Source organism: Neolamprologus multifasciatus, chromosome 17, assembly GCF_963576455.1.
Source record: "Neolamprologus multifasciatus chromosome 17, fNeoMul1.2, whole genome shotgun sequence".
NCBI lineage: Eukaryota > Metazoa > Chordata > Actinopteri > Cichliformes > Cichlidae > Neolamprologus > Neolamprologus multifasciatus.
The window spans coordinates 35,848,259-35,864,900 of NC_140455.1; the positions used below are offsets into that span (position 1 = coordinate 35,848,259).

Genomic DNA, 16,642 nt, shown 5'->3' on the forward strand with positions numbered 1-16,642 from the left:
GGTCCGCGGCTCCGAACCGTAGTAAAGGGACCTCTGACTAATACGGTGGGTTCTGTGTCGGGCTCGTAGCCGAAAACTAGCTTTACTTTGTTGTCTGGGTCAACTTTGCTAGCAGAGACAGAGAGAGGCGTTGAAAGGCTGCTCCAACAGAACTTATTGTTTCAGAGGAAAACACGAACACGGTGTACAGTCGAGTCTTAATAGCTTACTTACAACTGGGCTCGTCAGGCGCTCTTCTTGGCTGCAGTGGTTATTATTATATTTACATGCTTCCAGCTCCCGTTTCTGCTCGATGACAGCTCGTACTTTTCCTTTTTCTCCCTCCCTCGCTCACAGACACATAACGTGTATGGCAGTCCATTCTCCCTGCAGCACGGACTACACTGCCCATGATGCTACATTCTTTAGAGCTATACCTGTAGCATTCTGCCTATTAGCTTAGCACAACAACAACAACAGGCGCTCTCTCACCCAGGAAACACGCAGAGAGAGCGTGTCGCCCTGTAACCATGGCAACCGCAACGTTGCTGCCTGGAACAACAGAACGTAGCTGTCAAACAAAACCCAAACAGGCCTGACCCGTGAAAATATAAAACAAAGAACTACCGCCGTGTAATCCATTTATTTCAACAAAGTAACTGTATTCTAAATACCACCTTTTTAAACGGTAACTGTAACGGAATACAGTTACTCATATTTTGTATTTTAAATACGTAACGGCGGTACATGTATTCCGTTACTCCCCAACACTGTGGACAGGGAGGAACGCTGGTTTGATCGGCAATCAAAGAGGTCATTTACGTGAAAAGGTGAAGAGCATCTCTGAACTGGAGAGGGGGCCTAAGGGTCCATCTGTCACCATATTACAATGCTGTGAGTGTGTGAGTGATACTCATGGCCATTGATCAGATTTCTTTGATCATGACAATTTGCATATTGATCAATGAACTGACCTCACAGCCCATTGTTCCTTCACTAGGCTGGTTTCAGTCATTATGCAAATGTTGTGTTTACAAGATTGGGGAAACCTACAGCCAGCTGAGACTGAAGACGTCACTTGGATTGGACAAAACGTTTCTCCCACTGAAAACGCTGCGTCCAGATGAACAGAATCAACCTTTCGGTTCCACATTTACCTGAATTTTATTAAGACTCAACAGCTTGGGTATTTACTAAAACTCATTTTCTACCATTTCTCACACCTGGGGAGACTCATCAAATTATCGAAGTCCAAACACATTAAAAAAATGATTCTTTATTTGGTGTTCAACATATTTAGTTTTCTTGGCTTACTTCAAACTGCTCAAACAGACCCATTCATATTGTTACAGAGTTTTAACACAACTAAAACTTGATTAAAACCTTTAATTCTCAATTAAACTTTTACAAACTTAAATTTGGGACAACAGGAGTGGCACGTTTAAACATCGCCTCTGTGTGCCTGCCTAGATATTCCAAAAACCCCATAAAGGATCTGTGATTAATAACTTGGTTCCATTTACATTTCTGAACAATTTCTTGCTATTGAAGGTAAACATCTGCTTTTATTGCATTTGCAAATTGAGTTTATCTTAATCAACAGTCAAGTGAACCTCTGTGAAAAGTTTTTCTTTATTTTTTATTAAAATGCAGCTGAAACTGAATTACAGATGATAAACTGTGAATTCCCAGTCTCCAACTTCAAATAAACTCGCTTATGACAGAAAACGACAGCGCCTTTCCAGAGGAAAGATTCACAGCTCTGCAGTCTTATTAAACAAAAGTTTATTCAGCAAACAAACAACAGCTATTTTTTTGGTTTTCTCTGAAATCCAAAGTCTGCTGAGGCGCCAAATTTCCATTCAATGCAATTACACGCCATACTTCTTCTGCAAAGCCGTGATAGATGATCTATCCAGGTCGGCTTGGTGAAGAAAGTCAAACAGTTCTTTGAGCACTGTGAGGAAAAGAAAACCAGAAATGATCAATATGCTGGAAAAATGTGGATGAAAAAGACAAAGTGAAACTGAGCCGTTTGCAGCGGCGCATCATGTAAACACTCCACCTTTCTTCTCTGGTGATGACATGAACATAACAGCCATATTGAAGCGCCTCACGCTTGCAAGACTCCTGAGAGTCTCCAGTATGACGGCCGGCTCTTCGTTCCTGCAAACAAATCTGTTTTTTAAATCCACCACGGAGCTCGACGTGTTCACTACTTTAAGAGTTTAGCTTCACCTATTTGTCTGAGTATGACTGAAAATAGCAGGATGCTTAATGCAGAATAATACTACGATTAACCATAACTTTGACGTAGACATTTAAAACAAACAAAAAAAGAACTTACTTAATGTAGAAGTCATGTAGAGTCCTCAGGATAAGATTGAGGATATCAGGTTCGAGGGAGTTGTGGAAAATCTTGGCGTAAGCCTCAGATTTTATTTGCTGTACATAAAAACACAAGACAAACAAACAAAAAAGCAAAAACAAAGACGACAATTTCAGCTAAAACAAACTCCAACAGCCTATTTTCATTTTTGTAAACATCTGGTTCAGAACAGCTATTTCCTGTTAGCCAAAAATCTTTCATAACTTGATAGAAATTCAAATCAATTTTATTTTATTTATACACTCTACAAAAATATAATGAAAACATAGAAAGCCCCCACAATCATATGACACTATGGTCGTGTCCAAATTCATGGGCTGCTTCCTCCTGAGGCCGCATTTGTAGACTGATTACGTCACAGCGACGCGCCGAAGGCTGTCCAAATTCGTAGACTGCTCTGAATGCAGCTGACAAATGCGTCCTCCTTTTCCCCGAATTTGAAGGATGGGTCGGGTGTGTCCTTCGTGGCCTACCATATCCCAGAATTCATAGCGCGGCCCAGCCAAACTCCAGTTTCCAATAATGGCGGCCGCTACTAAGTTTTAAAATTACTCTTACTAATCTTTCTGGGTCACAAAATAAACTTTTAACATATTTTCAGGTGAGAAAGTAGCTGTGTAAACATCAAATATCTGCTCGGTTTATCAAGATATCGCATATTTGCAAAAGTGCTTCGACGTTTTCGGAGACGTCTGCTACCCACCAGCTCGATAGCAAGCCGGGAGCTCGAGGGTCACTGAAGCCGCCGAGAACGGTACAACTCCCGGCACATCATTTTCAGATCACCGCGGATCATCGCTACTCAGGTTAAACGTAATATATCAGTCACTTAGACAACCTAAAAATGTTATTGTTGGGCTTTTTTCAGTGTTTTATTTGTTCGTGAGTAAATCGGTTTGGCTGAGATTAAAATTATTAGATTAGATAAAATAAAACTTTATTAATCCCTCGGGTTGGTTCCTCCGGGATTTTCACACAGCTGAATAAACGTTAAAAAGAAAACTGATTAAACAGAAGTGTGAGACGGTCGAGAATTTACGCCAGTGACAGCAAGGAGCAGACGGCCGAGTTTATTAAACTCCACCGAGACAGCGGTGACGCTAATCAGAAGGCTAGACCGTCCAATTTCCCCAGCCGTTTACTTCCGGCCTACCTGACCTTCTGAGGACCCGGCCCACGTAGACCGCGAAGGCCGGGTCCTCAGGAGGATGCAGCCCATGAATTTGGACACGACCTATGAGCAAGCGCTTTGGCAACAGTGGGAAGGAAGAACTTCCTTTTAACAGCAGAACCAGACTCATCTGCTGCGACTGGGTGAGGGGAGGAAGACGGGACAAAGAAAAGCGCATGGAGGCTCACCTTCAGATATGTGTAAACAGTTTCGGGCTGGTTTCCAATCCTGCGGAGGTCCGCCTCCAGCTGGAAGCTGCTTGTTGGTGGAGGAGGCAGGTCTGTTCCTGTTGAGGAAGGTTCGGTTGATGGTTCAGGAGGAGGATGAACGGTTTCTGCCCGCTCTGGTTGTTTGGGCTGTCTGGTGAAACGAAGAATAACTTTTAACAGGACAAAAACTGATACAATAAAATAACAACTAGTGCAGAAAAGTTAAGAGCAATACTCAAAAATGCTGACACCTACTTTTCTGATGCCTGTGAGGGGACCTCTGACGGCTCCTCGATTTTGATCATCTTGGCGCTGGGGGATGTAGACAGGGGAGAAGACGCCTCCTCTACTTCCTTCACCACTTCCTGCACCGAGGGCTTGTATGCACCTGATTCCCCCTCGGGCACCACAATCTTTCCGCTGATTTCCTCGATATCTATCCTCCTCAGAGGTTTCTGCAGAGAAAAAAAAAAGGTTTGTCAAGCTTTAAAAAATTAAAAGGACCCCACCGCTGATTCCCGTCATTCCAGGAAAGATTAAAATTAACATAATAAACATCACATGTGCACTGAAGATATTTTATGGGCCTGCAAAACAAAACAAAACAAAACAAAACAAAACAAAACAAAACAAAACAAAACAAAACAAAACAAAACAAAACAAAACAAAACAGCATGCAAGCAATGGCAAAATAAGTGTTTGTCTTCTCTCAGCAGCGTGTACAAACGGAGCTCCGCTGGATCACAAATCCACTTTCACATAGTTCATATTAGTTTACAAATACCAAGAGTGACGCTTGCAATCCAGGAAATGCTTTTTAAACAGACATTTGCTACTCACGGTTGAGCGAAGGTGTGTTGGTTTGTCTACTGGTTGGACTGTTCTCATCTGTGAGCCGTTCACAGCCTGCAGACGGCCACTGGAGCCTGTGTCCTAACACCAGGAGAAAGACTAAAGTGAGAGGAGAAAAATCTCAAGCCCAATAAAGACATCAGAAGCTAATGGAGCTAATGCTTTTGACTCATTATTTAATTGCTTTTCTTCTTCTATGACTACTTCGTAGTTTTGGCCTAATGGCTGGATTTTGACACATACCATCTGCAGTTTCTGGAGTTCGTTTAGGGCTTGCTTGTTTCCAGGTTCCAGTTTCAACAGCTGCTGAAAGTCTGTGACACACACAAACAGAAGTGAAGATTAAAACCAACCCAACAGCAAACAGACAGAAGACACAATGTTGTTTTTTGGGCTCATAAAAACACAAACACACTGCACCTTGTCTGGCCTCTTCCAGCTTTCCTAGTGCCACTCTGGCTGTACCTCTCCGGGCGAAAGCCTTGGAGTAAGTAGTGTCCAGGAAAATGGCTTTAGTGCAGTCCTCCTCCGCCTCCTTAAACCTGCAGCAGAAGGAAAGGAAAAACAAAGCCAGTCAGAAACAAGAAGGCCTTTTTAATGTGTGTCAAGAAAAAGCATCCTTACTTCTCCAGCTTGAGATAAGCCATGGCTCTGTTGGCGGGCAGCAGCACGTTCATGTGGTCTGCCTCCATGCCTCGGGTGTAGCACTCTACAGCTGCTTCATACTTCCCTTCTTTGAAGTAGGCATTCCCCTAGAGACACAGTAACCCTCATCACTTAAGATCTTTTGGAAGAAAGCAGAAACACTGCTAAAATCATGAAAACCTTCATGAATCATCATCAAAAATCCTACTCTGTCCTTCTGGAAAACCGCCTCCTGTCTCCTCTGCTGCTCCTCTATCCGTCTCTGTTGATCAGGATCGACTGCAGGAGCCTCCAGGGGCTCTGCAGCTTTGCTTGCGTCGGCAGCCACCTGATGTCCAAGGGCCTGAAGCGGACACAGGAGAAGGTCAAAGAGGATGAACTGCTGTGTGCACACAAACACAGATTGTGCACTAACCCACCTCTCTGATTTTCTTTATTTCATTCTGTGCCTCCGTGTTGTCAGGATCGAGCTTGAGAACCATCTCGTAGTCTACAGAGGATATTTTTACTGTCATCTAAGGGCGCTCAAATTCAAATATACTGTCTTGTTGGTACGCTTGTTACCTTCTAATGCAGGTTCGTACTTCTTCAGCGCAAGCCGTGCTGCTCCTCTCCGTGCGTACGCTTTGAAATACTTGCTGTCAAGAGCAATTGCCAGGTTGCAGTCGGACTCAGCCACAGCGTACCTGCACAAACACAAAATGGAAAAAATAATGAAAAAAATAAAATTTAAAAAAACCACACAAACATTCTAATTGTGTGATTTCATTCTTCGTGCTCTGACTCACTTTTTGAGCCTGAAGAATGATGTAGCTCTGTTTGTGGGAAGCACGGGGTTGTAAGGATCGGCAGCCATTCCTCTCGTGTAACATTCAATCGCGTCATCGTAATTCCCATCTTTAAAAAATGTGTTGCCCTGAAAATTAAACAGAAACTATAGCTGTAAAGTGTGTGTGTGTGTGTGTGGGGGGGCTTCTGCGCAGTGTACCAGGGGCACGGAGAAAAGTTGTCGTACCATAGGCACGAGGAGTGTGTGTGTGTGGGGGGGGGGGGGGGCTTCTGATCTTTGTAAATCCTACAACATAACATATATAAGTCCTCATTAACTATTTGCAGATATATCGGTATCAAGGCTCGCAAAATTTCTAAATCCCAGGAAGCCCTTCGGGCCGGCACTCTTCAGTTTTTGGTAGCCCAAAATAAATTTAAGTAGCCCGAATAAAAAAGAGAGCAATTTTTTTATGTTTTGTTTCCTGTTTTGTTTCCGTTACAATATTATTTTTGTTCATTTACAATTTCCACTGGAGTCACTGGTAAGAGGCAAATGGAACCAAGATCTAGGACATTTGCTTTTTGAAGTTTGCAAAGACTGCTAAATTGTGCCAGTGGTAGTTCACTCTTTGCAACATAGCACGCTGTTCTAAACAGATTTTTCAGGACTTCTTCTTGTGCTTGGTTTATTTTTAGTATGTTTTTTGCGATTGCTGTTTGTTCTGGGAAAGATACTGCAGACTGAGCAATAATGCATTTCTTGTATTTCTCATGGGGTCTTTCTTAAAATTACTGGTCCTAGTAACAAAGGCGCTTGTCGACACCTGGCAGAACATCATGTTATTTAGCTCGTCATATTGCAGCCACAGAAATTATTTTGTCCATGAAACCAAAAAAGCTGCTTTTTTTTGCCCCATAGTCTGATTTGTCATAACTTTTCCGTTTTGTGGTAAGCTTTTCTTTGGCTGTCACTTCTTCACCCTGACCTGTCTTATTTGGCTCAGCAGAACTAAAATACCGGCTTAAATCCTGCTGCTTTTACACACGTACTTGCATAACGCTCAGCGATTCTCTGCGCGATCAACCTCTCACATGTTTAAGCTGCGGGAGAGTTCACTTGTCACGTTTGAATAGTAAGCTAATGAGTGATTAAGATGATGTCAGAGGAATTGGTGCGCAATTAATCGGCACTCACCAATCAGTACTGTCGCTCTCTACACACCGTTCGCGCGATCGCAAAGTGAAAGCAAAGAACAAGCGCAAATTCAAACGCGATTTTCAACATGTTGCATATTAACAGTTGACAGTGACATTTTCGAAAGAATGCAAAAGCACTGACATATATTTTCCTATGATAGCCCGACGGGCAGGGCTGAGATAGATTTTGGTAGCCCAACTGGAAAAAACGCTAGCCCCGGGACGTCGGGCTAGCGATTTTGCGAGTCCTGGCTATCTAGACTTATAAAAGCCAATACATGAAATTTTAAAAAGTAAAGATGAGACGAGAGAATCACAGCTCATCCAAGTTATGAGGGGAACATTGGATATGGAACGCCACAAATGAATAATCAACAACGTGTGACAATAAAAAATGTTGTTAGTAAGGATAAATGAATACACGTGCACACTCTCTACAAGAAACTTGGACTATAATGGGATAAATCATAGTTTCAGGTAAAAACTGCAATAATCAAATGTCTGTGACATAGAGTAATCAAATAGCTCACATGTTTGATGTGTTTTTACCTGGAAAACACTTTAAAAAGGCAGTTTTTGGTTATAATATTACTGTATTAAAAAAAAATTATATTGGCCTTGAAGGAGTATCAGACCCTTTCAGATTATATAACTTATTTTGATGTATCCTGCATGATCGCCTGATTGGAGATTTATCCTTCAGCAGGACATCTACACCATAGCTACATCGTGACTGCATACCCTACGTCATACTCTGTAACAACACATTGGGTTGATCGTGATTGGCCTGTACAGTACTACATCTATTTTTCCTTTTTTTAATGCCTCACATATAACATCCACCTTTTCCTTCTCGGCCAGCGCTTTCTCTGGATCTACTGCAGCTTCCTCCGAGTCTGACTCGTTGGACTCTGCAGGACAATCTTCCTCCTTATCCATTTCTTCCAGAACCTTTTCCTGCCACAACAAATCAAACAAATTAAATAAAAGTTGTAGCAGATTGCATACAAGTTTTACTTCTAAAGCCAAGTGTGTTTTATAGGCTTTTAAAAATACCACATCAAACTTGTCCCAGGATTGATAGTCGGATGATTTTATTCTCGAAGCCTGTTTGGCCTCCTCTGTTTTTGTGTCACCATCTCCAGTAACCTCCTCCTCCTTCTTCTTCTTTTTCTCCCTTTTCTTGGCTCTGTAGTCCCTGTTCCTCACTGGAGGGAGTGTTTTCTACAACAGAGACAAGACGCTGCTGACACCTGGACGGACTTCAGTTCACCAAGAGCCTCGCGAGCTGTCTGCAGGCGGGGGCATACCTGAACCTCCTGAACCACCCCTGTCCTCAGCTCCTCATCCTTCCTCTTGATGTCCGCCTCCCAGTTCTCCAGCTCCCTCGCGAAGATGTGCAGCTCCTCCACATTTTGCCGCATCTGAAGCTGTAACTCGGCGGCTTTGTTTCCCACGGACATGTCCCTCCCTGCGAAACACACATTTGTTTGGGGGACAAACTCTTAGCGGCACTTGTCGCCTTTAGGTTCGTGCGGCAGTCGGGAGGAAAACACGAGAATCACACCGTCACGCTTCTTTGGCTAGAAGCTAGCTGGCTAGCAAAAACATTGCTTTACTTAAATAAAATAAACGGACTGTTGCTGCTCAAAACGTGTGAAATACCTGTTACTTCTTTTCCCGCTTCACAGTTAGAGTTTAGCTTCCGTTAGTTTGGCTAAAAACTACAAGAAAAAAGTGCCGTTTATTCACAGCTTTCTGTTTACGTTCGCAGCCATGACAGCAAAGTCCCAGCAGCCTTTGCTCTGCGTGTCCAGCGCTGCACGTAGCCAGAGATCGTCTATGTTAGTGTGGGGTCACTTTGGTGACTTTAACGTGCGCCCAAACATGAGAAGTTTAAAATTGAAGGCAGTGTATTTTTATTGCAGTTCCCTGACTGTGGATGATTTCAAGCTGTCACTCCAGTGAAGACTCGCCAGTGGATGGCTAGCATCAAAAGATAAAATCGAAAACTTTTAGATATGCATTTTGAACCCACATTTCCAAACCTGCACGGACTCTGCCTCCAAATCTATATTTTGGATCGCAAATCTATTGACTGGATAATAAAGGCACAAATGTCACTCCATATAATTTGTTATAAGCTGACACGCCTGTACATTGACAGTACATTAACTACGAAACACAAAATATACTCAGCTTATAAATGAAAACTTTGATACACTGGTTTAATTTTGGTCCTCAGACCCACTTCGAGTTTACGACTTTTCTGCCCATTCCAAATAGACGATCTTCGCTGTAGTCTAGCCAATTAACTATATAAAAGGCTAATATTTTATTGTTCTCCGCATTTCTTTGAATTATATTTCTATTTTTTATTTTTATTTTTCATAATAGTGACGTCAGCGATAACAAACTCAATTTCCAAATTCATTACCTTTGACCTAAATGTCCCACGTGACCTACAAAACAGTGACGACCCCTCCTGCTAGCTGTCTGCAGCTAACCGGGAGGACCTTCATGCTGACATTTTCATATTCTGGGCATTTCGCACAATGGACCAGACTAAACAAGAGGAGGAATATGGATATGACTTATTCCCGGAGAGAAAACCGGGAGAGCACAAAAAGACCTCAATCGCAGAGAGCCTGTTCACTTTCAACCACAAGTGTCAGGTCATGTTACAGTTCGCAGTGGAAACCAGTGAGTATAAGTGTTAGCTACTTTTTTAAAAGGGAACGTCACCTCAGCAGTAAGAAGCAAATACCTGCCGGTTCGGAGGACTGCATCCCTTTTGCAGTGTACAAAGTCACAGTCTATATTGGCAGCACTTTTAGCGTTAGCTGATTCAGTTAGCAGTGAATGATAATGCTAACTAGCTTGTGTGCTTCTCTCTCAGGTCCTTACGCCAAACTCCTCCTCAGTGCCATGAAGAGTTCAGGATGGTACGTGCCACTTCAAAATAAAGTACCACGCTTGACCTTCCACTGTTAGTCTCATATTACTGTAGTGATACCTATATACAGAGCAGTCCCAACAAATGGGAAAGGGGGGATACTCTTGCTGTTGCTTTTTATTATTAACAAACAGTCGAAATTAACAGTTTTACAAGTTTAACTTTGCTGCAGATTATTCGTTTTACAGCTACTATATACATATAAAAATCTTAAGTACAAATGCTCAAAAAGCCATTTCAAATTTTTCCAGAGTAACAAATTCACTGTCATTTTCACTTCCCCAAAACATAAATACATTTTTGCCTACCCAAACCTTCTTGGCCCTGTGTGAAAAAGTAATCGCCCACCCTACATGAGTTAACTGTCGATAATATTTCAACTTTTTTTTTGTTTTTGGAAAGCAGAGTTCAATTTCTTTAACCACATCCAGGCCTGTTTACCACCAGACGTTTAAGAAATCTTTTAAATAGAAGCTGTTCAACAAAGTGAAGTCGTCTAAAAGCTCTTAAAAAGTGATGTGATGAACCTTCCCAGGAGTGCCTCTAAGAGTGCACTGATGTCTCACCCAGGAGGTCACAAAAGAACTCAGAACAACATCTAAAGAACTGTGGGCCTCAGTTGTCTCATCTAAGGTCCGAGTTCATAATTCAACAATAGGAATGAGACTGGGCATCCATGGGAGAGTCCCAAGGAGAAAACCACTGCTGACTAGGGCTGCCACGATTAGTCGACTAGTCACGATTAGTCGACTAGTCACGATTACGTCGACTATCAAAATCGTCAACGACTGATTTAATAGTCGACGCGTCATTTGAAGCTTTGTAAGATCACAAAAGACGCAGGAATAAGTAGTAGGATTTAAAAGTGTAATAACGGACTGAAACAGAAGATGGCAGCACTGCATGTACAAGGATGCCAGCTGCCGTTAAACCCCGAAGAAGAAGAAGTAGCTGTGTCCCAGAATTCATAGCGCAGCCCAGCTCAGTTTCCAACAATGGCGACAGCTAGTTAGTTTTAATATTACTCTTATTATTGTTTCTGGGTCACAAAATAAATGTTTAACATATTTTCAGGCGAGAATGTAGCTGTGTAAACCTCAAATATCTGCTCAGTTTATCAAGACACCACATACTTTCTAAAGCGCTCCGACGTTTTCGGAAACGTCTGTTACCCACTAGCTCGATAGCTAGCCAGGGGCTAGGCTCACTAGAGCCGTGAGAACACCGGACTCCCGGCAAATCGTTTTCAAACCCACCGCCGTCTTTCCCTACTCAGGTTAAACATATATAAGTCACTTAGATAACTTAAAAATGTTATTGTTTGGCTTTTTTCATTATTTTATTTGTTCTTGAGTAAATCGGTTTGGCTGAGATTAAAGTTATAGTTTTTACACAGCTAATAAACATCAAGCAGACAGCTGATTATCAGAAGTGTGAGATGCTGGAGAATATACTCCGGTGTCCTGTTATATTTTAGATAGCAAGGAGTTTATTAAACTTCACCGAAACAATCTGCAAATTTCATTAAAATTTAATAAACTATCATCTTGTCTTTATTTTTAGTTAGCACATACCTTAAACACTTAAAGCTGTAAGCTAATGATAGTTATATAAGAGCAGATGCTGCTGGTGCAATAAGCTGTATGTTTTACGTCCAATGGATGATGATCTGATTAGTCGACTAATCGCAAAAATAATCGGTGACTAGTCGACTATCAAAATAATCGTTTGTGGCAGCCCTACTGCTGACCAAAGAGAACATAAAGGCTCGTCTCACATTTGAGACGAGGTTTCCCAAAACTTTTGGGAAAATATTTTCTGGACTGATGAGACAAAAGTTGAACTTTCTGAAAGGTTTTGTGTCCTGTTACATTTGGTATTAAACTAAGGAGAATATCATACCAACAATCAAACATGGTGGTGTGATGGTCTGGACTGCTTGTAAGCTCGGTCATCATTTCATGCGCTGAACCTCAAGCACACTTGGGTTCTGCAGCACGATCCAGCAAGTCCATAAATAAATAAATTACAATGCTGTAAAGAAGAGTGGGACAAAATTCTTCCCCAGTGATGTGAAAGACTCATTACCAGTTTGTTTAAAACACTTGATTGCAGTTCTAATTGCAGTTACTTTTTCACAAAGGGTGAGGTAGGTTTGGACAGTGTTTTTTTCCCTTAATCAATGAAATAATCTTTTAAAAGCTGCACTTTGTATTAACTAGTGTTATCTTTGTCTAATGTTACAATTTGTTTGATCTTAAACATGTTAGTGTGACAAATATGCCAAAGCACAATATTACAAAATAAAGAGCGTCACAGTGTTTTCACTTTTCCTCTCTGGATGCAGTAAAGTGTTTAAAGATCGGCACTTTTCCTGTGAGGACTGTGACGGGACGGTCAGCGGCGGATTTGACGCGGCCTCATCTCAGGTAGGAAACACAAGAACAGATGTGTTGCAGACCGTGCGGGCCTATGAGAACTGACCGTATTTGTGTTGTTTTTTCCCCAGATCGTTTTGTGTCAGAACAACATCCACCAGCAGTCCCACATGAACCGAGTAGTCACGCATGAGCTCATACATGCCTTTGACCACTGCCGGGCCCACGTGGACTGGTTCAATAACTTCAGACATCTGGCCTGTTCAGAGGTGAGTGGTGAAGCCTTCTTTTCACAAGAAAACTGGGACCGAATAACAAAGAGTGGTTCCATAATGCTACTAGTGTCCAATAGCTCCACTGAGAATGACCTGGAATTTCCAACAGATTCCCTAATGTTGCTCCCCCCCCTGACAAAATGTCTGGAAGCATCGTGAAGCTTACTGATGAGTAGTGAGACTGGATTCTGCCTCACAGAGTGAAGTGTCAGTGTTCTGCTGTCCTCAAAGATTCTAGTTTTTGGTGCCTCTGTTTCAGATCCGGGCAGCTAACCTGAGCGGAGACTGCTCCTTCACCAACGAAGTTGCTAGATTCAACTTCGGCTTAAAGCGGCATCATCAGGTACTTTCACAGGTCAAAAATTATTTGCAGATTTTAGCTCGCAGCTTCCATTTCAAACTAAACTCGTGTGCTTTCCTTGGACAGGAGTGCGTCCGAGGCCGCGCCCTTCGCTCCATCCTGGCCGTGAGGAAAATTAGCCGAGCCGAGGCGGAGAAAATAGTCGACGAGGTCTTCGACTCGTGTTTCAACGACCACGCGCCGTTCGGACGGATCCCGCACAGCAAGAGAGACGCCAAGTTTGCGTACAGAGATTACATGAACAGGGACCGATATTATGCAAACCTTTAGTGTCGCCGCATTTTCATGAAACTCCCAAAGGGTGCTGCGCAGCGCCGACTGCAGCTTGGCAATGTGGTCAGCCTCAGCAGAATGACTGCGTGTCGAAACAATCGTATCCCTTCAAAAGGGATTTTCGGACGATGATTTGTCCTTGGAGGAGAAAACAAAGGAGCTGCGTACAGATACATTTCACCTGCTACCTTTTGGACACTAATTCAGCGTAGTGGGATTGTAAGGACTGATTTTACTCTGGAAGTGTTAGTGATTTTTGTCCTTTGTTTTTAGGTGATTAATGGGTGCTGTTAAGGAAATACAGGATTGCCTTTTTGTACATCGGTGCGTGTGCTATGATGACAAATAAGGATGTATTTCTCTTGGTGGCTCATCAACTTGTTGCCACGTTGACCTCGATCAATTTCCTCTAAATATACTTGATTGTATGTATATTAAATAGAATCAAATTGTATGTGAATTAAAGTTTATTTCCTCTGGAAATGTTTGATTTTGGGTTTTTGTGTCTAGATTTTTACCCCTCAGCTGTAAGAATCTCATGGGATTATTGTCATCGTGGCTGTTACACTTAACTTTGTGAATGAGGTAACTCAAGAAAGAGGCCATATAGGAGCTTCATATTGATGTCATAGGTGTGTCTACTAAAAATCTCGGATGAGTTTGAATCTCAATGACCTCGAGTTAAGTTTTCTGAAAAGCATGTGAGTGCGATAACTTGACAATGAGGTGACGTAGGATTTTGTGTGTCTACTAGAAGGCTGAGAGATACCGCTGGTGGTTGCCAATATTTTTGTCTTGCTAGACTCAAGAAGTACCACCAGTGTTGGGAAGGTTACTTTTAAAATGTATTCCATTACAGATTACAGAATAAATGTCCCAAAATGTATTCTGTAACGTATTCCGTTACGTTACTCAATGAGAGTAACGTATTCTGAATACTTTGGATTACTCAATATATTATCATTAAGTTGTAAACAGCATGAATGTACTATTGCTGTGATTTATTACCGTTACTGAAGGTCCGCGGCTCCGAACCGTAGTAAAGGGACCTCTGGCTAATACGGTGGGTTCTGTGTCGGGCTCGTAGCTGAAAACTAGCTTTACTTTGTTGTCTGGGTCAACTTTGCTAGCGAGAGACAGAGAGAGGCATTGAAAGGCTGCTCCAACAGAACTTATTGTTTTTGGAGGAAAACACGAACACGGTGTACAGTCGAGTCTTAATAGCTTACTTACAGCTGGGCTCGTCAGGCTCTCTTCTTGGCTGCAGTGGTTATTATTATATTTACATGCTTCCAGCTCCCGTTTTTGCTCGATGACAGCTCGTACTTTTCCTTTTTCTCCCTCCCTCGCTCACAGACACATAACGTGTATGGCAGTCCATTCTCCCTGCAGCACGGACTACACTGCCCATGATGCTACATTCTTTAGAGCTATACCTGTAGCATTCTGCCTATTAGCTTAGCACAACAACAACAACAGGCGCTCTCTCACCCAGGAAACACGCAGAGAGAGAGAGCATCGCCCTGTAACCATGGCAACCGTAATGCTGCCACCTGGAACAACAGAACGTAGCTGTCAGACAAAACCCAAACAGTCCTGACCCGCCACAATATGAAACAGGGAAGTACTGCCGTGTAATCCATTTATTTCAACAAAGTAACTGTATTCTAAATACCACCTTTTTAAACGGTAACTGTAACGGAATACAGTTACTCATATTTTGTATTTTAAATACGTAACGGCAGTACATGTATTCCGTTACTCCCCAACACTGAGTACCACAAAGTTATTTTGAGGACAGGACATACCCGTTGCATCTGACCTTGTTTGAATATAAGAAGGATAAGTAAGTGTACGTGTCAGAACGTTATGTTTAATCCCAATAAAGGATCCTTCAAATTAACATGTGAGACAAGTAAGATGAGGCGAGTGGGAAAAGTTCTTCCACAACAACACAGTCAACCTTGTTCACATCTGTGCAGTCACTGTAAAATGTCATTGCTGACATCTTTATTGGACATTAGCATTTAAAGAATCTCATGCCCTCCAACAAAATTAATGAGGGGAAAAAGTTATGAGGGAATTAGTCTCATAATCCCTCCTCCTGTTTCTCCTCCACCACTTCAGCCTATCTCAAAGACAACAGTTCCTGTGCCTAATGACTAGTGTCTGAGTGCAATATGCTACTCAATATTCTCCTCTTAGAAGACGCTACAAAACCACACGATAAGTGGGTGGGACGGGCAATAGAGATTAGGTGAATTTTAAGAAGCCCAACAGAAGAAATGAAGCTTCAAGGCAGTGGGATTAATGTGAAAAAGAAAACAAAGGACAAAAATGATATTTGGATTTGTGCAATGTCATACACACAAGTAATAAATAAGTACAAAACAATAGAATTACTAGTGGAATTGTGTACATATCAAATGCTAGCTGCCAAATACATTTGATACAATTAGCAATGGAAAACGACTTTTAATTATTAAGAATACTTATTTTAGTTTTCCATAATGTAGTCAGGATTTAAGGTCATTCAAACTCTCTCACACATTTAAGTCTCTTAGGAATACGTTCATTTATAAATGACAGAAATTGGCTGATAAAAAAAAAAATCTCCATATTAGCATTTTAATTAAAGAATGCTGAATTTTACTAAGGTCTAAAGCGCCAAGTAAGTAAAAACTGCAGAGGATGTGACCTCAGTGATACAACAGCCCTGCCGTTGTATTCTTAACAGTATAAAGATGCATATAAGGGAGACATTTAGGATTACGCGCAAAGAATCAAGGTTTAAAGTTTAGCATTTTAAGCTAGCAGTTACTGCTTTGAATATATCTGTAAAATGCACAAAACATGATTAACATTAATTTGGAGTTTTGTTTCAGGCCATTTAATGACTGTAAACCAAATAATAAGTGTGATTTTAACCTTGCTTTGGTCTCCAACATCTCCAGAGGGAAATTGTATATGCTAACAGGTATGTTTTGTCTACAAGCTAACTGCTAACTTGTGTGATGGTGCTTAGGAGAACAGAAAATGCGCTGAATTATATTTTCAACTGGAAGGAAGTTGCAAGTGGAAGCAATAAGAACAGTGAGAGTAAATACTAAATAGAGAGAGAGATCAGTTAATGCAGAACATAACATCAAACCAATGGGCTAAACTATGCTAAAACACTTTGTGGAG

At 41.7% G+C, this 16,642-nt stretch overlaps 2 protein-coding genes across 4 annotated transcripts; one reads left to right on the forward strand and one right to left on the reverse strand.

Moving 5' to 3' along the window:
* Positions 1-1,747: 1,747 nt before the first annotated feature.
* Positions 1,748-10,133, reverse strand: rpap3 (RNA polymerase II associated protein 3). 2 transcript variants are annotated; one of them, XM_085138471.1, is made up of 17 exons: positions 9,981-10,133; positions 8,524-8,684; positions 8,270-8,437; positions 8,057-8,170; positions 6,034-6,161; positions 5,810-5,931; positions 5,665-5,735; positions 5,454-5,588; positions 5,225-5,352; positions 5,021-5,142; positions 4,844-4,914; positions 4,589-4,681; positions 4,004-4,203; positions 3,728-3,899; positions 2,327-2,424; positions 2,045-2,145; positions 1,748-1,936 (listed from the first exon to the last, which is right to left on the reverse strand). In XM_085138471.1, the coding sequence occupies exons 1-17, from the start codon at positions 10,000-10,002 to the stop codon at positions 1,851-1,853; spliced, it is 1,992 nt and encodes a 663-aa protein (XP_084994597.1). In that variant the 5' UTR covers positions 10,003-10,133; the 3' UTR covers positions 1,748-1,850. The 2 variants fall into 2 exon arrangements, with proteins under 2 accessions (XP_084994597.1, XP_084994598.1); XM_085138472.1 differs by lacking the exon at positions 9,981-10,133 and adding an exon at positions 8,879-9,040.
* Positions 9,597-16,312, forward strand: atp23 (ATP23 metallopeptidase and ATP synthase assembly factor homolog). Of its 2 annotated transcripts, XR_014870304.1 has the most exons (7): positions 9,597-9,916; positions 10,113-10,158; positions 12,517-12,598; positions 12,679-12,816; positions 13,082-13,165; positions 13,250-14,278; positions 15,243-16,312. XR_014870304.1 is itself a non-coding variant. In XM_085138473.1 (6 exons), exons 1-6 carry the CDS (start codon positions 9,769-9,771, stop codon positions 13,451-13,453), a joined length of 702 nt encoding a protein of 233 aa, XP_084994599.1. In that variant the 5' UTR covers positions 9,597-9,768; the 3' UTR covers positions 13,454-14,299. The 2 variants fall into 2 exon arrangements, 1 of the variants encoding a protein (XP_084994599.1); XM_085138473.1 differs by lacking the exon at positions 15,243-16,312 and having other exon boundaries at positions 13,250-14,299.
* The last annotated feature ends 330 nt before the right edge of the window (positions 16,313-16,642 follow it).